Source organism: Dermochelys coriacea, chromosome 8 (assembly GCF_009764565.3).
Source record: "Dermochelys coriacea isolate rDerCor1 chromosome 8, rDerCor1.pri.v4, whole genome shotgun sequence".
In the NCBI taxonomy this organism is placed as follows: domain Eukaryota; kingdom Metazoa; phylum Chordata; order Testudines; family Dermochelyidae; genus Dermochelys; species Dermochelys coriacea.
Window position 1 is genome coordinate 66717476 of NC_050075.1, and position 23183 is coordinate 66740658.

Here is a 23183-nt window from a genome sequence, read left to right on the forward strand (position 1 = left end):
AAGGCAGAGATTTTCACTGCATTATATTACTTACACGTCCAGTCTTCCTTCAGTAAGAGTGATTACTGACAGAGAGGATGTTCAGCAACAGCAAATATATTTTAAACCTTGTTAAACGCTTGGCTGTAATGTTTGTGGTTTTCAGTTCCACAACATATTAATTCCTGTTTTTCCCTTATGCAGTTAATAGAAATACACTTTTACCTCAAATAGTATGATGGGAAAACAAACATGAATTACTTTGAGAATGGAATTATCCTGTCTGGTATTTTTGGTATCATAACCTTCCAATAAACAGCGACGAGTGGTATTTCCCGATCCAGCAAACTCTGCAAGGTTTAGGTCTGCAAAGCCTAGCTATTAAGAGAGAATGAAGAGTTAGATATCATAATATAATCCAAGGCCACTTACTGTATGCACAATAATTAGTACTAGTTATTAGCCTTTAATCACACTTGAATGAGAAGGATTGCCTCATGCAGACGGGATGGACTCAAAAAAAAAAAAAAAAAAAAAAGAAGGAAGTTACATTAGAAAACAAAAACAAACAAAAAAAATCAGGTCTACGAAACCTTGTAAATATTGTTAGAATTGATACTGTTTAATATGATTAAATGCCAAATGCTGCTCAGCTGTACTCTTAGTTTCAACTTTCACCTAAAAAAACCCTAGGAAGGCTTTCTAAATATTTAAAATCCCATACACACAAAAAATATAGAAGTAAAAAGACTTCCATCATTCTTGAGAGGCAAAGAAAAGCAAACTCCAAAAGAGGTGGAGGTGTGGGGGGGACAGAACTATACAAAATAAGTATGTCCAAGCTACCGCTCAAATATCAGTACCTCTACAAAATAGATGAGCTGGAAGATTATTTTGGGTATTAGAACGATAGGTATTCTAGCCTATTATTAAGATAAATTATATAAAGAGCATAAGACAACAAGAAGGAAGTGTCAGTTTATGGAATAGATCATGTCCATTTACCTTTGCGTATGCCTTTCCACCTTTTAACTCCTGCAAAAAGAAACACCACACTAGTAACTAAAAAAGTCATAAAAATTTAAAATACAGACGCTCCCTAGGTTATGCAAGACCCGACTTATGCAAATCAGCACGTACAGAAAAAGCTCCATAAGCTAGAAATAGGAGGGTTTGCGGGTTTTTTTGCGTGTAATGGTCAGGTATACATTTCCAACTTACGCAAAACTTGAGTTACGCAAGGCATTCCGGAACAGAATGATTGCGTAAGTCGGGGAGCATCTGTATTGCCTTTTTGAAGGAACCCAACATTTTAAGAAATATCTGAACACAATATTGCCATAGTATTAGTCTGTTGTATTGCTAATTGTAACAGGAACAGCCCTTGTGTGCTTCTCCCAGCTTCTTCTCAGTGCTGCCCAGCGACCTCACCAGGAAGCCAAGAGAGATCACCAGGAGGGGAGGGGAGGGGAGAAGTAAACTGAAGAAGCTTAACTTCTCCCCATCCAAATGGTGAAGGGGTGTGCATAACCCCCATCACTGTGGGGCCCATCAACTACATACCCTGGTTTGTGAAACAGAAATCTGTGGGTTTTTTTTGTTTTGTTTTTTTCAAAAATGCTTAACACCTACCCCTGAATGTTGAGGAACCAGCTGGTAATTAAATAAAAATACAAAAGTCATCCAATTTATTTTCTAATGCATACAGCTGGAAGGCTCCCAAAACAAAACAAAAAAATCCCTGCTGCCTTCACAAAGTCACCTCAGGAGAGACAGACAACAGTTCAGTGCTACAGCACCAGTTTGTTTCTGCTGCTGGGGTAAGAAGTGCAGGAGTTGCCCTTCTGGAGAAAAGGAAAATCAAGCCAGTACATGGCACAAGTTCAGGGCCTCTAACGGTATGTCTGCACTACAGCTGTGAATGAGTTTCCCAGCTCAGGTAGACAGACTTGTAGTAGCGGGACTTGAGCTAGCATGCTAAAAATTGCTGTGTGGATGCTGTGATTCTGGCAGAGACTCAGGCTAATCACCCAAGCTCAAGCCCATCTGAGCCACTAGACTTGAGCTCAGGAAGCTAGCCTGTGTCTATACTGGAGCCATAATGTCCACACAGCTATTTTTAGCATAGTGCCTTCAGCCCTGCTAACACAAGTCTGTCTACCCCAGCTGGGAGGCAATTTCCCAGCTCCAGTGTACACATACCCTAAGCTTGCTGCTTCTTGCTCTGGACTTCTATGCACTGCATCAGTCACTGACCAGGAAGAGTTGGGCGTTTCCCAGGAAGTGAAGCCAGCTGTTATTGGATGAAAGAATAAGCAGTTTAAATATATTTCTGCTATTTGTCCTTGAGTTCTTGTTTAAAAGTGAAGGCATTACTGTTTCCTCATTCTAATCTTTTCAAAAGACTCTGAATTCCCACAGCAGTAGAGAAGATCTGTTTGTGGCAGAGTAGAAAGACGCAGTCACCTTGTTACAACTGCCAGAGGAACAACTGAACACATTCAATCTGCAGGCTCTTAAAAATTTCTGCTACATTTAGTACCTTAATATAATTGAAGATAAGTTTTATAATGTGAGAGAGTTTAATCCTTCTGTAACTATACTGAAACTGCACCTGCACTGACCTACCTTGGTTATGTTACAACATAAATTATTAAAAGAAAGTTATCTGAAAATACCAGTACTTATATAAAACACTATGAATGTTCCGTTTGAAATCATACAAATTCTGAGCTTCATATATTAACATCATACTTGAAAAATCATAACATGAAAGTAGCAATGTACTTATGCTGCTTAAGTTGTGAACCAGCAAAACCACTTAAAAAGAGAGTGTGCTTGTGTGCTTCTCCCAACTTCTTCTCAGGGCTACCCAGGGACCCCATCAGGAAGTCAAGAGAGATCACCAGGAGGGAGGGAAGATCTTGCACACTGGAGGTGGTTCTTAGTTCAGAACTAATTTTAAAATTAAATCATAGCTGGCTGTTATGCCGTTTAGCTAGCATAAGTTATGTTATGATAACATAAATAGTTATGTTATGTTACAGCTCCCTCAAATTACAATATGTGAATTAGAGTTAAGTAAGCAATGGTCAGATGACAAAACTATGTTTACTAATAATGAGTATTTTACGTGGCTACAGCTACAATTCATTTTATGATGTCTGCTAGCCCTATAAAAATACAGAGGATAGTAGCAAATGATGAGAGCTACTGTGGGGAAAAAAATTATGGTCTAGAAGAGGAAAAATGCTGTTTTTACCTTCCGTACAGATACTCTGCAGATGCAAGAATCCAGAATGCCTGTAGTGGCACTGGCACTCATTTTACACATAAATAAGAACTTCTTCTTCCAGTGAACAGAGTTAGCCTGCACTACCTCCCTGCAAAAAGGAGGCGGGGAAGAAAGAAAAAAAAAAAAAAAAAGGAGACAGAGCCATTATAAACAAACATCTAAAAAACTACATATGCAGTCAAAACCACAAAAGACCACTGGACAAATTGGAGTAAACATTCATGCTTGTGCCACTTCAACTCAATCACTTATCAAAATCTTTTTAAAATGTCTTTATGTGATGAAAAATTAAACAAACTTCTTTTTCCTTTTTTTAAAAAAGGAGTCTAACCATGTTCAATACTTCCAGTGTTTAGTACAGCTCTTGTGATAGGCACAGTGCAACATGCTGGGTGGAAAAAAAAATTGACAACTAAGTTCATTTTCATAGAAAAACAAAATGAAATAGATAAGCTGCATCTCAACCATGCAAGGGTATACAGACTTGACACTAAGAAGAAAGATGACTGAACTAATTGTTAGGTCAACAGTAAGGGAAAGGATTTTATTTAAATTAGTTCATTTACTGTGCCTAAAAGTGAAGAGCTAAAGCCAACTAGCTTAAGTTAGGCATAACACAAGGCAGAATTGTACAAGCTTCCCCACACAGTTTTGTGCAAGACTCATTTATCCTGACATGTAACATCCCTGCCATTCCACTGAGGGGCTCTAACATGACTGGTGGCCTCTAAAAACAACTCCTTCCATTTGACAAAACTGAGAAGTTAGCAAATGGAGCTCTGATGACACCTGAGACTCTTACACATTTACGTATGTTTTTTGCTTTTTTTTTTTTTAAGTGTTATTTGATTTTGTTTTTAAAGACTATTTGAAATATGACAGTTGAAGTTTCCTCCATTTAACCTCAAGATAAATACAGCATAGGAAGTGGAAGCAGAAGCTTCCCTACACTCTCCTGCCCGTGTGAATCATTCCTGACATGGCCAGGGGAAAATATAGTTCCTTCTTACCAAAACAGAGAATTACAATCATGAGCTTTCCGTCTAGGTGCAATACCAGGGATTTCATGTCTGAGTGAATAGGAAGGATGCAGTCTTTCTAGCTCATCCTTTAGGAGAGTTTTCCTGGTCACTAGAAGTGGCAGACTGATACTGAACTCTTTAATTTATGTTAAAGGGAATTTACACATTTCTCTCTAAATAGTAATGAGCATATGGATGAAGTCATAAAGAAAAGAACAAAATCAATATTGTAGCATAAGAGACGGTCATTTATTTTAATATTTCTATTAAAAACAAAAAGTCAAGAGGCATGGCACTGATTACCTTAGTGACCATTTGTTCAATCAAGTCACCTATTCCTAATCACAAAGAGAAGAGGGGGATAAATCTAGGGCCCTTGTGTTGAAATATCTTGTTAACAACAGGTTTCAGAGTAGCAGCCGTGTTAGTCTGTATCTGCAAAAAGAACAGGAGTACTTGTGGCACCTTAGAGACTAACAAATTTATTAGAGCATAAGCTTTCATGGGCTACAGCCCACATCGTCGGATGCATAGAATGGAACATATAGTAAGAACACACATACACACACAAAGTGGAAGTTGCCACACAAACTGTAAGAGGCTAATTAATTAAGATGAGCTATTATCAGCAGGAGAAAAAAAACTTTTGTAATGATAATCAAGATGGCCCATTTAGACAGTTGACAAGGTGTGAGGATACTTAACGTGGGGAAATAGACTCAATATGTGTAATGACCCAGCCACACCCAGTCTCTATTCAAACACAAGTTAATGGTATCTAGTTTGCATATTAATTCAAGCTCAGCAGTTTCTCGCTGGAGTTTGTTTTTGAAGCTTCTCTGTTGCAGAATTGCCATCCTTAAGTCTTTTATTGAGTGGTCAGAGAGGCTGAAGTGTTCTCCTACCGGTTTTTGAATGTTATGATTCCTGATGTCAGATTTGTGTCCATTTATTCTTTTGCGTAGAGACTGTCTGGTTTGGCCAATGTACATGGCAGAGGGACATTGCTGGCACATGATGGCATATATCACATTGGTAGATGTGCAGGTGAACGAGCCCCTGATGGCGTGGCTAATGTGATTAGGTCCTATGATGGTGTCACTTGAATAAATATGTGGACAGAGTTGGGATCGGGCTTTGTTGCAAGGATAGGTTCCTGGGTTAGTGTTTTTGTTGTGTGGTTGCTAGAGAGTATTTGCTTCAGATTGGGGGGCTGTCTGTAAGCGAGGACTGATCTGTCTCCCAAGATCTCTGAGAGTGAGGGATCATTTTTCAGGATAGGTTGTAGATCTTTGATGATGCACTGGAAAGTTTTTAGTTGGGGGCTGAAGGTGACAGCTGGTGGTGTTCTGTTATTTTCTTTGTTGGGCCTGTCCTGTAGTAGGAGTGGCTGGGTCATTACACATATTGAATCTATTTCCCCATGTTAAGTATCCTCACACCTTCTTGTCAACTGTCTAATTGGGCCATCTTGATTATCACTACAAAAGTTTTTTTTCCTCCTGCTGATAATAGCTCATCTTAATTAATTAGCCTCTTACAGTTTGTATGGCAACTTCCTCTGTCTGTCTGTGTGTGTATATATATATCTTCTTCTATATGTTCCATTCTATGCAGCCGATGATGAAGTGGGCTGTAGGCCACAAAAGCTTATGCTCTAATAAATTTGTTAGTCTCAAAGGTGCCACAAGTACTCCTGTTCTATCTTGTTAATGTTCATCTTATGTTATTTAAAGCTATTTAAATAGTTTAGTTTTTGAAAAAACAAATAAGACTTTATCTGTGTTAACAGCTCCTCTTATCTTGCTACTTAAATTTTCTTCCACTGTTGTGCAAAAACATTGTAGTGATGCATCAAAGCTCTGCTAAGCAATCCAGCCTCAAAACAAAACAGAAATACAGTAACTTTGTATTATCTGAAACATGAAAGCTCTACTTACAGTTGACCTACAAAGACTTAGAAAAGTATTGCTTACCTAATAGAAATTAGTAAGCCTTTTATTGAATACAGCTTCAAGTTCTATTTTATGTAAGATCCCTTGAGTTTCAGCAGGACCTGATTTATATTTATCATCTGTATGAACAGCCAGTAACTTCCTATAAAAGTTCCCAACAAAAGTTTGATTTTAACACCTAAAGAGCAATTTGAATTGAACTTGCCAAGGCTGGATACTATGGAAAAAACAGCAAAACATGTCAGTCAGTAAAATGGGTCATCAGATGCTTTTTACATGAAAGTAATTTGAAAGCATTAAAAGAAAATTAAAACTAGCTCATGAAAACAGAATTAACTAATTATAAGTGCAGTGTCACCACAGTCCATTGTTAAGACTTCTACTATTAAAAATTCTTGGGCTGGTTTGTTTCATGGGAAGGGAAGGTGGTTATGGAGTTTAAAAAGTTATTTATGGCTTTTATACATTTCTGTGCTACACACAGATGCTTTTTACATTTGTACTGATGTAGTTACTATTAAGATAAGTAAATGAATAATTAAATGTGTTCTTTTCTTTTTAATTGTATAGTCGGAGTAAATTTTTCTCTTCTAGACAAGTTTACTTCTCTTTCTTTCACATACCCAAGTTACAAAAAGTGAAAGCCATTTAGATAAAACAAGAACTTTGACAGGCTGTTTTAAGTTAGCACCAATAATTCGTTTGCAGTATTGTTGTAGCCATTTTGGTCCAATGATATGAGATTAAAATATTACCTGACCCACCTTCTCTATTTGACCAACTTCAGTTGGTGAGAGAGATAGGTGCAATCTTGCTTGGTGATTTTTAACAGCCCCCATTCTGAGGTGGGGGGTACACTGATTTGGATGATGATGGTGAACAGTTGATGGATTGAGCTACTAACAACAACTTTGTGTTGATTTACAATGCAAAACAACACAATGCATTTCTTTCTGCTAGATGGTCAAAAAAGTACTCACCCGATCTTTGCTCGGTCAGTTCGCTAGGCGGCCGTTCACAATCAGTGAACTGTATAGTACTTGATAACTTTCCTCATAGCCAGCATAGACCATCGCTTATTCATATTGGGCTCCAGCAATGGGTGCCTACCAAACAGCCTAGTGTGGCCCCACCCATGCTCTGCCCCCAGGCCAGGCCCCCCTCCTGCAGTTCCCTATGCTCTGCCCTGGCTGGCCCAGGCTGGTTGGGGCTAGACAGTCTACCTCCCGCAGGAACTCAGGGTGGCTGGTGCTGGGTCCTCGCCCCCCAGCCACCCAGCACTGGGACTGGGGGCCGCGGTGGGGGTGCTCTTGACTCCTGCAGGGGAGGGGAGCAGAAGATGAGGGGGAGGGGCAATAGGCTAGTCTCCCCCAACAGCCTGGTCACCAGCCACCCATGGCTCCAGCTACACATCATTTGAAACTCAATCAAGCATTAGTGGAATTTCTGCAAGGCAGACTGAGAAAAGTTCTGTGACGCACTGGAATGTAGTATGGTTACCATTCCGTCACATTGTCTCCCAGTCGATGAAGCCTACCATTGATTTCAAGGAGCCATTTATAAAGCCACATGCTTAGCCATACCGTGGGACTGTCATCCAATTTACATTCCTTGTCTGAATGCTGAACGCAAAGCCTTGCTCAGAACATTCGAATTATCTGGCGACCAGGATATCACTGACCGCCTGATTGAGTCTCCGGAAGGACTCTACTGAGAAGCTTGACTTCACCTATTCCAGCAGCTTGGCACTGCTCAATAACCTCCAGGTCAAAATCGCCCTCTGGTTAAGTCCAGTCAGGTTGCAAGTCACCTTATGAGGGAAGCAAAGGTCCCACTGGAGAAGCGACTCAAATGCAAAGTATATGATGAATGGAGCCAACATCAGAATGTGGGTAGAAGTTAACCAGAGCCATTCATGGTCGACGAGCTAGACAAGGCCCTTAACTCCATCAAGCTAGGCACAGGGGTGGGCTATGATAACATCTTGCCAGAATTCCTCAAGCACCTTGAGGTCACAGTGACTTACTAACTTGTACATATGGGACATCAATGAGAAGAAGTTACCATGCACTTGGTGTCAAGCAAAGATTATTGCCATTCTTAAGCCGAGAAAGGACCCCGACAACATGTCGAGTTACCGCCTAATATCCTTGCTGTGTTTCAAGGTGTTTGAGCATTTGATCTGCCAACAAATCGCTCCGGATTTGAACAATGTCTTCCAAGTTGAGCAGGCTAGGAAAGGATGCAGCACCTGTGATAAAGTCCTGGCCTCAACCATCTTTATCAAAAACGGTTTTCAAGAAAATCTAAAGATAGAAGCTATCTTCTTAGATTTGACCACAGTCTATGACACAGTTTGGCACAGAGGGCTTTTATTTAAATTCTGTTGAGTTGCCCCACTTTGGGCGGTTGAAATAATAGAGCTCTTTCTCTAAAACAGGCAGTTTAGAATACACATGGGCAACTGCTGTAGCTCTTGGAAGTGTCAGATCAATGGCTTTCCTCATACTGTTCAATGTGTACATCAACCACTTGCCAGCTACACTCTCGCGCAAGTTTATCTATGCCATGACATCTGCTGCAGCTACCAAGCACAGTCCTTCTCAGAAATTGACAAGGCCTTGAATGAAGATATGAAGCTCCTGGCAGACTATTGTAGTCAATGGTGCCTGCAGCCGAATTTTCTAAGACCATTACTACATAATGGTATTCCATCTGCATAATGCAAGCACAAGCCATGAGTTGAATGTTTTCCTCAATGGTCAATGCCTGCAGCATGATCCGAACCATAGGCATGTGCACGGAGTGTGCCCAGGTATACCCTAATGCCCTGAGCTCCAGCTGGGAAGGCTGCTCCTTCTCCTCGCCCACTGGAGGCTCGGGAGGGTGGGGGGAGGAGGCTGCAGCAGTTGCAGGCAGCGATGGCAGCAGAGCCGTGTTTACATTGCTGCTGCACTGCTGGCTCCAGCGGCGTGGGGTGAGTGGAGGCGGCCCAGGGGCCCAGCTCCACCAATATTTGGGGCCAGGTGTCCCCACCTGCCGCCCCCTCCGGGGCTCCCCCAGGCCCCTCTTGCTACCCCCACACACCTCCCCGGGCCCTGGAGCAGAGTGTCCCTGCCTCTTCCCTGCAGCTCCATGCTGCCTCCCTGCAGCAACTGCTGCCACAGGGTCCTAGTACCCATCATCTCCACTGCCAGGGCACACTGACTGCCAGGGCCTGTCCTTCCACCTCAGACCCTTCCCTTTTCTGGCGGGACCCTCCACCAGCACACGGGGCCCCCCCCACCCGCAGTCACCGCTCCTGCCCCATGCTGGACAAGGAGGCAGCCCCATCTCTCACCCGCAGTGAGGCTACAGTCAGGGGCAACAGCAGAGGAGGAGGCGGACACAGCACCCCCCAGCATCCACCACGGGGGAAGTGAGGGAGATTCCTGGACCTGAGAAGGGCCCTAAGATCACATGCAGTGACAGTGGTGGGGGTGAGTGTGCTGCTGGGGGGGGCGAGAAAGGGGGGCTCCTCCCCTAGAGCTCGCTGCTGCCGGCAGGGAAAGGGCTTTGGGGAGTCCTCCTCTCTGGCCCCTGTCCCAAAGCAGCTTGCCTGCACCCTAAACTCATCCCCAGCCCTGCCCCACCTCAGAGCCCACACCCCCAGCCAGAGCTTTCACCCCCTCACCACCCCCTCAACCCTAGCCCTGAGCCCCCCTGAACACCTTATCCCCAGTCCCAGCCAGAGCCCTCATCCCTGTGCACTCCAACCCTCTGCCTTAGCCCTGAGCCTAACACCCCAAACTCCCCAGCCCCAGACAGAGCCCTCACCCCCACATTCCTACTCTTGCCCTGAGCCCCTCCGACACCACAAACCCCTCATTCCTAGAGCCCTCACTTCCTACACCCCTACTCTCACCCTGAGCCCCTCCCACACCCCAAGCCCCTCATTCCCAGAGCCCTCACCCCTATATCCCTTCTCACCCTGAGCCCCTCCTACACCTCATCTGCAACAACACCCCACAGTCCTCACCTCTGCACCCCCTCCCATCCCCAAACTCTCTACCAGAGCCTGCACCCCAATCCCTTGCCCCAGCCTAGGGCCTGCACTCCAGACCTCTCCCTCCCAGAGCCTTGGGCAGGTGGGAAGCGGCGTTTGTTGGGGGTGGAGTTTGAGCGGTGGCAGATTCTGGACACCACCAAAATTTCTACAAACCTGCCACCCTTGGTGACAGGATTCCTCCCCCGCCCCCGCAGGATATAGTTGTTGCTGTACAAACTTCCACAGCAGCTATACAAAGTTGTTGTAATTGTGTCACACAGTGAACCCCACGCTGCTACCGTGACCCCTCTTGGCCCCCCGCCTGCCCGGGCCCACCTAGCCAATCGCCGCCTCTCCAGCGCTACATGTGAGCTTTGTTGAACTCTAGGGTTGTATCAGTTACATCAGTTATAGCGCTCTTCCACCGCTGTGCTCCAGCTTGGGTGGCACTCTTTGCACCTGCCCCGTGAATGCCTTCACGTCATTGGTCAAGGGGATGACCAGGGGGTGTGTCATAACCATACAGCTAAGGGTAACCTAGAATTCCTCCTTACCTGTTAAGATGCTCAAATAACCTGGTTGGCACCTGAACAAAGGGACCAATGGGGAAAGAAGATGCTTTCAAATCTTTGCAGGGGAGGAAGGGGAAAAAAGGCATTGTGATGTATTCTCTGGGGAAAGCAGAGAAGCAACACGTCAAAAAAACTCCTTCTCCTATAAACTATCCTGTAGAAGTCTCTGATATTACAAAAAGAGTAAGTAAATAAGGCAAGGTGCATTAGATTACCTTTTGTTTTCAACTTGTGAATTTTCCCTTTGCTAGAGGGAGGTTTATCCTGGTTTTTTGTAACTTTAAAGTTTTGCTTAGAGGGGAATCTCTGTGTTTTGAATCTGATTATCCTGTAAAGTATTTACCATCCTGATTTTACAGAGGTGATTCTTTTACCTTTTCTTTAAATAAAATCCTTCTTTTAAGAACCTGACTGATTTTTCCATTGTTCCAAGATACAGGGCTTTGGATCTTTGATCAGTTTGTAACCAATTGGTTAGGATATTATTCTCAAGCCTCCCCAGGAAAGCGAGTGTAAGGGCTTAGCGGGATTGCTGGGGGAAGAGGAACTCCAAGTGGTCTTTTTCCCTGGTTCTTTGTTAAAATCACGTGATGGTGGCAGCATTACTTAAACCCAAGGTACAAGGGAGAATTTGTGCCTGGGGAGTTTTTAACCTAAGGTGGTAGAATAAGCTTAGGGGGGTCTTTCATGCGGGTCCCCACATCTGTGCCCTAGAGTTCAGAGTGGGGAGGGAACCCTGACAGGGTGGGATTTGGTGGGGACTCTGTTCTGAGCAGCCGTTTGGTAAGGGGGCTAGGCTGGTTGGATATGGGCGAGAGAGTCTATGGGACAGTCAGGGGATGGAGGCTTGGATAGGGCGCGGGAGTCTCAGGGGGCAGGGGTGTGGCTAGGGGGCGGGTAGTTAGGACAGGGAGGTTGGTTAGTTGGTGGAGGAGGTGGGGAGGTGATGGGGGGGGTCTCTGGAGGGGGCGGTCAGGGGACAAGGAGCAGGGGGGGTTGGATGGGTCGGAGGTTCTGGAGAGGCCTGTCGGGGAAGGCACAGAGCACGGAGAGTTGGATGGGTCAGGAGTTCTGGGGGTCCTGTCAGGGAGCAGAGAGTGGTTGGATAGGTGTGGGAATCCCAGGGGTCTATCTGGGGGCAGGAGTGTGGATAAGGATCGGGGCAGTCAGGGGACAGGTAGGGCCTAGAGTCCTAGGGAGGCAGTTACAGTGTGGGGGGGTCCTGGGGGACAGTTAGGGGCAGGGTCCCAGGAGGGAGACAAGGAGCAGGGGGTTGGGGGTTCTGAGGGGGGCAGTCAGGGGGCTGGACGCCCTGGGCGCACACCCTAATGAAATGTGCTGCACACGCCTATGATCCAAACCCAGTTTACATCGGTGTGACTGGATCGATCATTAACATATCACACCCATTTGAGGAAGACAGCAGCCGAAGTCAGCACTCGGAACAACCTGCTCAGAAAGTTGGCCAGTTCAACCTAGGGTGCAAGCACCCGGATGCTTAGATCATCAGCCCTTGCCCTCTGCTATTCAACAGTGGATTACTGTGCTCCTGTCTCATCTCACTCGAGGCCGGTTGACATAGAGCTTAACAAAACTATGTGTATTTTACTGTGACTTTAGCCATGGCAACAAAGGTGCCTGTATCTATACTTAGCAACATAGCACTGCCCCATATTCCCCAAGAAAATCATAGAATATCAGGGTTGGAAGGGACCCCAGAAGGTCATCTAGTCCAACCCCCGAAAAGGTCTCTGTCACGCTGCTTGCCAAGATCCGTGAGAACAGCAACCTGCCGTTGTACGCAGACCTCTTCGACCAGGTACTGGGCTAATTATAAATGTTTGCAATGTAAAAAATATACATCTACAAGTTGAAGCATGAAGGGGCATAGGAATGTTTAGTTTATCTGGCATGTAAACACCTTGCAACACCAGCACCATTCGACTGCCTCCTCTCACTTTCAGGTGACACTGTAAGTAAGAAGTGGTCAGCACTATCTCCTGTAAATGTAAACAAACTTGTTTGTCTTAGCGATTGGATGAACAAGAAGTAGGACTGAGGGGACTTATAGACTCTAAAATTTTACATTTTGTTTGTTTTTGAGGGAAGTCATGTAAAAAAAAAATCCACATTTTTAAGTTGCACTTTCATGATAAAGAGATTGCACTACATACAGTACTTGTATGAGGTGAATTTAAAAATATAAAGTGAGTACTGTACACTTTGTATTCTGTGTTGTAATTAAAATCAATACACACTGTCTTTGAAAATGTGGAAAAACATCCAAAAATATTGAATACATTTAAAGTGGTATTCTATTATTGTTTAACAGTGTGATTAAAACTGTGATTAATCAGATTAATAATTTTTTTAATCTAGTTAAGCGATCAACTCCAAGCAAATGGAGTTAACTGTGATTAATTGACAACTCTAGTTGCCAGACTTTTAAGTTGTTATAAAAGGATGGAGTAAAGGTGCCCTATCAATTGCACATATGTATCATTAAACTGATGATTTTACAAGGTTTAAAGGTTACAAAAATGTGGTTTCCCACCATAAGGGATTTTCAAAAAGCACCATTTATTTCCCTCAGATAATTACACCTATCCATTTCAGAGAACCACTAACATTCCATTACACTCCAGGAACAAGATAATCAAAACAAACAAGCCAAATTTTTTATTATATATATATATATATATATATATATATATATATATATGCTAATCCTAGCATATATAGTTTAAAAACAAAAACAGTTTGACTTGAATGGTTCTTACTCCAAGTGTTCCACACAGAAATTTTGGGTATACTGAGTCCCCAGAGAAAATTCATACAGGTGTCAAGAGACAGCAGTACAAAAACAGAAACAGAATTTGCTATCTGTAGGATTATGGGGAGAGAAGTGGGAAGGCAGCATCCAGAGCAGTTTATGTACATAGGGATGTCCTTTGTATCCTCCTGAGAGATCATGATGAAACATTCCTAGAGATACTCTGCAATCCTTTCCTGAATGTTTTTAGGGATGGCTGCCTTACATCTTCCTCCATAGTAGAATGGGACTGGAAAAGACAGGACTGGAACAAATTGGAGGAGAGGAGGCAGAAGGGGTCAAGGATGGTAGGAACTAGCAGAAGAATCTGTGCCTACTAGAGAATTATTCCAGGCCCTGGAGAGGAGAAAACCCAAGTTTCCCTGAGTCTCACCCTTCCACTGTTGTCAACAAATAACTGAAACCAGGAGGTATAGTGCATCTCTCATCCTACTCTACTGCTGGCCTACATAGAATATAATAATCTATGACTGCTAGCTCAAGTGGTCCATGCAGTGGAATTAAAGTTTTCTACCCTGCTGATGAACCATCTGGATGTCAATATGATGCTACATGATTACATTTTTTGTTTGCTTTTTTAAAGACGTAGGAAATTGCACATAAGAAAGCTACATTAAAAGATTATTAAATGACAGAATTAAAATGGCCTGTGCAATCTTAATCCAGCCCTCTTGTGCATAAGTATTATGATAATCTTTAATTACATGATAACATATTATTTTTTCCATTCAGTGCAGTGGATGGACCTAATCTGGAGATAAATCAGGATTATGCAGTGAAGACAGTTGTCTGTAGGACTCCTGTTTCATTTGTTGCAGAAATTGGAAGATGTATAGTCAAGGAGGCAGGCAACTGTAGAAAGAGAATTGATGACTTGTGGTTACAACAATTGAATGCTGCCCTGGAGAGCTGGATTCTATTCCTGCTTCTGCCACAGAGTTCCTATATGATGCTATGCAAATCACTTAACCCAAAACTGTTCACAGGTCATAACTAATTCTGTAGAAAGAAAAGGAGGACTTGTGGCACCTTAGAGACTAACAAGTTTATTTGAGCATAAACTTTCGTGAGCTACAGCTCACTTCATCGGATGCATTCAGTGGAATATACACAGAGAACATGAAACAATGTGTGTTACCATACTGTAATGAGAGTGATCAGGTAAGGTGAGCTATTACCAGCAGGAGAGCGGGGGTGGGGTGGGGTGGGGTGGGGACAACAACGACCTTTTGTAGTGATAATCAAGGTGGGCCATTTCCAGCAGTTGACAAGAACGTCTGAGGAACATCCGGGGTGGGGGTACAGAGGAATAAACGTGGGGAAATAGTTTTACTTTGTGTAATGACCCATCCACTCCCAGTCTCTATTCAAGCCTAAATTAATGGTATCAAGTTTGCAAATTAATTCCAATTCAGCAATCTCTCGTTGGAGTCTGTTTCTAAAGTTTTTTTTGTTGAAGAATTGCCACTTTTAGGTCTGTAATCCAGTGACCAAAGAGATTGAAGTGTTCTCCAACTGAGACAGGCCTGTCCTTGCTTACATACAACCTGAAGCAAATATTCAGCAGCAACCACACACCATACAACAGAACCACTAACCCAGGAACCAATCCTTGCAACCAAGCCCGCTGCCAACTGTGTCCACATATCTATTCAGGAGACACCATCATAGGGCCTAATCACATCAGCCACACTATCAGAGGCTCGTTCACCTGCACATCTACCAATGTGATATATGTCATCATGTGCCAGCAATGCCCCTCTGCCATGTACATTGGTCAAACTGGACAGTCTCTACGTAAAAGAATAAATGGACACAAATCAGACGTCAAGAATTATAACATTCAAAAACCAGTCTGAGAACACTTCAATCTCTTTGGTCACTCAATTACAGACCTAAGAGTGGCTATCCTTCAACAAAAAAAGCTTCAAAAACAGACTCCAAGGAGAGACTGCTGAATTGGAATTAATTTGCAAACTGGATACTATTAACTTAGGCTTGAGTAAAGACTGGGAGTGGATGGGTCATTACACAAAGTAAAACTTTTCCCCCTTTATTCACTTCTCCCCCCCCCCTCCGTTCCTCAGACATTCTTGTCAACTGCTGGAAATGGCCCACCTTGATTATCACTACAAAAGTTTTCCCCTGCCCCCACTCCGCCGCTCTCCTGCTGGTAATATCTTAAAAAACCCTATCTTAAGATGTTGATATATATTTGGCTCTTTTGTAATCTCATGTTTGAAGAAATAAGTGTTGGGAAGGAAGTGAAAGGCATTTACAAAGCTGTTTTACAGTTCTGAATAAGACTGTTCTTAAAAGGGAAGATTTCCAAAGACACAGATGGCAGTTAAGCACCCAGTCATTGGGAATGGAGCATCTAACCCCATTAAGTTTCTCCCAAAGCAATTATGTTACCAGACATTGGGTGAACACTTAAAAAAAAAAGCTGCATAGGAGACAATATGGTTAATTTATCACACATTTGGAAAATTTTGTACATCATTCCTTGAAACATTTAACAGGCTTCCCTGACCATCTTAAAATGCTATAGAGTTAACTACTTTCAGCACAATTACCAATTCTTAAAAAAATACTAGTGCAGTTTGCATTTTATTACATTAAACAATAAATGCAAATAGAAAGACAATGCTCATTTAAAAAATAAAGACTAAGCTAATTTGAAAAGTCTTCTGAACATACTAACCCCTTCATTTTATTGGTACTTGTCACTTTCAGAAACAGGATACTGAGCTAGGTGGGCCATTGGTCTGACCCAGTATGGTAGTTCTTATATTCTTATTGAAAAGATTTGTTGAGTTCACCTCTGTAGGAATAAAGCAAATCATTCTGGAGCCAATAGCACTGACACTCCCTAAACTGGCATAAAAAGGACTATTGCAGAGGAATTCTATACCTTCCTCTACAAGTGCAGCAACATATTTGTGATGCATCCAACTCTGCGGGCCAAAATTTTAGAGACCTGCATTCTGGTTTCCTGTAATATGAGCACATAACTTACTGCTCATTACCATTTTAAAACCACACTCCAAAGAGGGGGAAAAAAAAAACCCACACACTAAGGAGGCTCATCCTCTCAGGTCCCAATCTTGCAATTCAGTGCGTACTTGTGGATCCCTGCTCCCACCGGGGAGCCCCACTAAGTTCCTTAAGAGCTGCCCAAGTACATCACATTGTAGGATCAAGAGGCCCCTCACTCTGAAAACACTTAGACACATGCTTAACTCACATATGAAAATTAAGAATGTGTGTTTTCAGGACTGGGGCCTCACTTTGACATCACATATTGATAAGGGTGTGAGGTAAAGGAAGGACAAGGCTTACAACAACATATGCATCTGTTTGGTTGTAGTCTATTGTCTTTTAACATAAAGAGATTTCCCAGATGATACACTGTACATCAACTAGAGAAAGCAAGTAAGGCTATGTCTGCACAACAGAGACTATAGCAGCATAGCTACGGTGCTGTAACTATGTTGGCAAAATTCCACGGTGTAGATGTTGCCTATCGTGATGGAAGGGGTTTTTCTGTCATTGTAGGAACACCCTTACCCCGAGTGACAGGGTTAGGTCGGCATAGCTATGGCACTCAGGGACGTGGATCATGTACACCTCTGAGCCTTAGCTATATCAACCTAAATGTTAAGTGTAGACCAGGCCTAAGGCAGTAGCGTCTGCCTAGAACAGTAATGGGATGTTAGCACCTAAAGTAATCAGCACATGAAAATTATCATGTTACTGCTAAAGCAAAATCATTCAGCAGTGTATTAAACAGAAATGAGAGGAGAGTAAAGTGTTGCTGGTCTGAAGTCCCTCCTCCCACCAAAAAAACCCCACCCCAGTTACTTGGGACTACACTTCTGTGTAAGGTTACAGTTGATTCAGAAGTGCACAGTCAAAAACTCCATTTTGGTGGAATTATCTGTGATGCTGACAGACCCGGTGCCAGCTCATGCCAAGGACCCAGGCCTAACAGAACACCGTTAAACGCATGGGTGGAAACCAGTCTGGTTTACTATACTAACCCCCAAGTAAACACAGATATTAGTATAATAAAAATGTATTTAGACTTTATGGAATGCTAGGAGGAGGCTGCGTGTATGAATCCTACTTATAATATCTGTATCCATGCTATAAAGGTAATACTTATGTGTGTGCACTCTATAACTGTAAAATATTTGTTCTGAAACTCTGGAACTCAACTGGGGGGGGGGGGGAATTAAAAAACCCACTTTACCTAATACAAAATACTGGATTCCTGCTGATCATCAGGAAGGATTACTGAATCCAAATGGGCCACTGTAGAACAAAGACTGTCAATTGCACCATCCCAAGAGGTTATATGCAGAACTACTCATCCCATCAGCTTGAACTCTACAGGGAGGGCATAAAAATTCCTTAACAGAAGGAATTGGGGTCTCTTTATGCTATCTGGACTCTGAGGGACAAAGGTTCTTAAACATAAGCAAGAGAGCCCTATGCTGCTTGGCATGGATCAGCCCTAATGGATATACAGAGCTGCTTATTATACAGACGCTCCCTGGCTTACGCACGACCCGACTTACGCACATTCGCACTTACGGAAAAGGTTCCATAAGCCAGAAATAAGATTTTTGAGTTGCGGAAATGTTTGCGTAACGTATGGGTATACGTTTCCGACATAGGCAAACTTCAAGTTACACAAGGCTTTCCAGAACGGAACGACTATGTAAGTCGGGGGGCGGCTATATAGCTTATATAACCCTTTTAAATCTAAGGCTGTATCTCATTTGTGTGTGTGCGTGCATTTCCTGTTTTAACCTTGTAAATAATGATGATCTTATTTCTTTTCTTAGTTAATAAATCTTTAGTTAATTTATTACAGGATTGGCTACAGGCACTCTCTTTCATTGGAGATCACAGTACAATTGACCTGGGGTAAGTGACCTGTCCTTTGGGACTGGAAGTAACCTAAACATTGTGATTTCTGGTGTAAAGTGACCATCTTATCAGAAAAAAAGAAAAAAGGAGTACGTGTGGCACCTTAGAGACTAACAAATTTATTTGAGCATAAGCTTTCGTGAGCTACAGCTCACTTCATCGGAAACTTATGCTCAAATAAATTTGTTAGTCTCCAAGGTGCCACAAGTACTCCTTTTCTTTTTGCAAATACAGACTAACACGGCTGCTACTCTGAAACCATCTTATCAGAGAGTCAAGCTTGCCTGGGTGGCAAGATAGATCGGAATGCCCAAGGGGACTGTCTGTAACTCCATGTTAAGGCTGTATAGTGCTTGAGGTGTTTACACTTGTTACTGGGCTAGTGAAATCTAAGTATAGAACTCACAAACAGGTTGGGGTTTGTGCCCTGCCTGGCACAATCAAGAGTCTGCCTGGAGGTTGGTATTGTCACTCAGGAGCCACTCCAGGTAGCATAACTTTATCCTCATAAAATACTTCCATCCACAGAATCAAAATAGATAATTCAGTAAAGTCTGTGACTAACATATATTGTAATTTAATAACAAGTACTGAATAGCAATAGAAATTTTTTTACACTGATTTCTAGCTGTCCAGCCTTGAAAAAATTCAGCAAGTAATCATTTTGGTAATGACATTAAAGCAAAGCTGTAATGCATGATGTGAACAAATAATATATTAGGGTTGAATATTTATTCTCTCAAGAATTTACTGAACAAGTTGACAAGCCAAAATAGAAAGAGTTTATAACTGCCAACACTGCAATTTCTACCTGGTATCTGGAAAGATAAAAATCAAGTTATGTTCCATCTCACATACCATCAGCAGCAAATAAATATTCTGCAGTCAGAACTGAGCTGACAGTTTTGTTGCTGACGTATGAGGCAAAAAGGAATCCAGCTGTCTTTCCATTAATGGACACTGCTGACTACAATCATGTGTTGCACTAACTGGGTTGCAAGAGCCTGAATATTCTTATTTTCACTCTTTACATAAAACTGTCCTTCCTTTCTAATCATATTATGTTATATATCAATTTCACTGACAAGAGAATGCAAGTCAGAATTTAGTTTAAAAAAGTCTGCACAAGGAAAAAACAGTACAGAGTCATGTTACGTTAGGCGCTAATTTTCTTGGCTGTCTACAATATTTCTGCAGACAGACTTCCATATTCTTATTCCATTAACATTCTTGTTGATTGATATGGAAGAAACTGAAGGAAAAAAAAACAACCCCCACTAATGTGACTACAGTAAATAAGTCTACATTCCTGTGAGCTTTTAAAGTCAATACAACTTTGCCCTTACTGGAGAGTCCATGCTTTAGAACAGCATGACTCTTATTTAGAGAGACAGTGTGTCTCTGTATGTGTGTACGCTATTACTTTCTAACCGAGGAAATAAATAGAAATTTGGGAAAGCATGTATGGCAAATCACTTTATCTAGCTGAAGCCTATTCTAGCTGAAGCCTATTCTAGCTTCTTCCAAGCTGTTGCATCACTCTAAATGCCATGTCTGTATGAGAAGAGATGCTCCAAAACCCATTGCTAAATGCCAGCAAAAACTTGAAAAAAAACATTTTTTAAACAAGCTTCAGGGATGGACACCTCACTTCTGAGTCATCTAATCTTTCTGCAGTGGTTCATTAATCGCCATTTCAAAATGGATAATCCAATCATAAGCAGTAAATAATTTAAGAGCAAGTCCACAATGACGAAGCTCTAACGGTAAAGTGCTGCTGTCACTTCCTTTGCGCAAAGAAAGTAGTATATTGCATGCTTAAGTTTAGTACTTTGCACTGTACACCCCCATAACCCAGCCAACACACACAGTAATCAGTAGAGCCCTGAAAATCTGCGGATAAGCGGATCGCTGATCGGATGTGGTATCTGCGCAGGACTCTAGTAATCACCAAGTATGTTCAATAAAAGGCTCAACTGCTTGCTCTTCCGTGTTTCTAAGTTCAAAAGCTTGCTAAGAACAAACAGAAAGCCACTAAGAGATGGGTTTCAGAGCAGCAGCCTTGTTAGTCTGTATCCGCAAAAAGAAAAGGAGTACTTGTGGCACCTTAGAGACTAACCAATTTATTTGAGCATAAGCTTTCGTGAGCTACAGCTCACTGCATCCGATGAAGTGAGCTGTAGCTCCCGAAAGCTTATGCTCTAATAAGTTTGTTAGTCTCCAAGGTGCCACAAGTCCTCCTTTTTTTTAAAGAGATGGATGAAATTGTTACCTTCTTTGCAAATGTACAGTTACCATGATGCATGCACTGGCGATGAAGCAGCAAAGTGGCAACTCATGATGTACTTACGGCGCGGGCTGGTAGGTGAAGGGGGTTATAAGCTTTTATTCTGAGCAGACACTACTGCTTTTATCGCAAGGCTACAGCGATAGAGGGCTGCCAGGCTGCCGGGGCGGGGGGCCGGCATCTGAGGCGCAAGGCTGTTTGGAGGCAGAAGGCGGCTTTGCAAGGCGCTCCGGAGCAAGGCGGCTGCACAGGTCTCTGTGGCGGGGACGGGCTTCCATGCCGACCGGGGAGGTCTGCATGCACCGCTCGCCTGACTGGTGCTAGGGGCCGGGGCGCGCAGAGGGCCAGGCACCTACCGGGAGGACGCCCCGCTGAAGCTGCCGCCGTCCAGCAGCCGCACCTTGCAGAAGAGGATGCCGTTGACAAAGGGCACGGAGGAGAGCTCGTCCAGCTCCAGCTCCACGCGGAACTTGAACTTCTTCTTCTTCATCATCATCATCATGAAGGCCATGGGCGGGGGCCGGGGAGCCGCCGGCCGGGCCCTCAGCGCCTCGCCCCGGCCGGCCGCCGCCCGCCTGCCGCGCTCAGGGCTGCTGGGACCCGCCCGCCCCCTGCCCACCCGGCTCCCAACGGCGCCTCCTACTGCCGCCCGCCCGCCCCGCTTACATGGCAGCCACCGCCTCCCTTTCAAACCAACCCGCCTCCGCCGTCCGAGGGGAGGGGGCAGCACCACGCTGAGCCTCGGCCAAGGCTGCAAAGCCCGGCCCTGCTGCCGCGTCGCTAGCCGCGCGGCCGCCCTGCGAGTCTCCCCCAGCGGCCCCGGCCCGCCGCGCAGCCAGCTGAGAGGAGGAGGGAGAAAGAGAGCGGGCGGGCGCCTCAACGCATGAAACCCACGGCGGGGCGCGGGGAAGCGCTAGAGGCGGCGGCGGCTGAACCGCCCCACCGTGCTGCGCTGCCCTGGGGCCGGCGGCGGGGTCCCCAGACTGAGCCCAGCGCTCTGCCCGCGGCTGCTCCCCTGCGTCCTCAGCTCCGTGCAGCGCACTGCTCCGCCGCCGGGCTGCTGCGCGGGGCGCCAACACCTGAAGCCCTGTCCCGGGGCACCTGTCGCGGGGGGGTGCGATCAAGGAAATCTTCAATCCGCAGAAAACCTTCCCCGCCCCTCCAGAGCCCCCGTGATCTCTTAACGTATCCAATGGAAAGCGTGGGGGGGGAAGGGGGGAATGATTATCTACAGCTTAAAGTGCTGGTAGCTGCTTGACCTAGCACAGGGGTTCTCAAACTGGGGGTCAGGACCCCTCAGGTGGTCGTGGTTATTACATGGGGGTGAGGTTATTACATGGGGGGTCATGAGCTGTCAGCCTCCACCCCAAACCCTGCTTTGCCTCCAGCATTTATAAAGGTGTTAAATATATAAGGGCGGGGGTCACACACACAGGCTTGCTATGTGAAAGGGGTCACCAGTACAAAAGTTTGAGAGCTACTGACCTAGCGTGCAGTGATGAAAGTCAGCCAATATGCCATGTGGAACCGGACCAGCTTCCCCAGGTTGGCGCTTTAAAGGGCTCGGGGCTCCCACAGCGGCCGGAGCCCCTAGGGTAGTGGTGGCGGGGCTTGGGTGGTGATTTAAAGGGCCAGGGGCTCCAGCTACTGTGGGGAGCCCTGGGGTAGATCATCACATCAGCCACACTATCAGAGGCTCATGCACCTGCACATCTACCAACGAGATATATGCCATCATGTGCCAGCAATACCCCTCTGCCATGTACATTGGCCAGACCTGACAGTCTCTACACAAAAGAATAAATGGACACAAATCAGACGTCAAGAAACACTTCAACCTCCATGGACGCTCAATTACAGACCTAAAAGTCGCAATTCTTCAACAAAAAACTTCAAAAACAGACTCCAACGAGAAACAGCAGAACTAGAATTAATCTGCAAACTGAATACCATTAAATTAGGCTTAAATAAAGACTGGGAGTGGATGAGTCATTACACTAATTAAAAACTATTTCCCTGTGCTAATTTTCCCCCTACTGTTACTCACATCTTCTTGTCAACTGTTTGAAATGGGCCATCCTAATTATCACTACAAAAGTTTTTTTTTCTCCTGCTGATAATAGTCCACCTTAATCAATTGGTCTCGTTAGAGCTGGTATGGCAACCCCCATTTTTTCATGTTCTCTGTATATATACATCTTCCTACTGTATTTTCCACTACATGCGCCCAATGAAGTAGGCTTTAGCCCACGAAAGTTTATGCTCAAATAAATTT

General features: G+C 44.0%; 1 protein-coding gene across 10 annotated transcripts in view; it reads right to left on the minus strand.

Annotated features, from left to right (window-relative positions):
- FAM102B (family with sequence similarity 102 member B) overlaps positions 1-21984 on the minus strand; it is a 41234-nt gene extending 19250 nt beyond the window's left edge. Inside the window, exons 1-5 of one of the 10 annotated variants that reach the window (XM_043520495.1) lie at positions 21265-21400; positions 6273-6468; positions 3242-3362; positions 985-1014; positions 205-357 (exon numbers count right to left, since the gene is read on the minus strand). In XM_043520495.1, the coding sequence (XP_043376430.1) occupies positions 205-357; positions 985-1014; positions 3242-3313 (255 nt within the window). In that variant the 5' untranslated portion in view covers positions 3314-3362; positions 6273-6468; positions 21265-21400. The other 9 variants (XM_038412311.2, XM_038412301.2, XM_043520492.1 and 6 more) reach the window with 9 other exon arrangements.
- Between the last annotated feature and the right edge of the window lie 1199 nt (positions 21985-23183).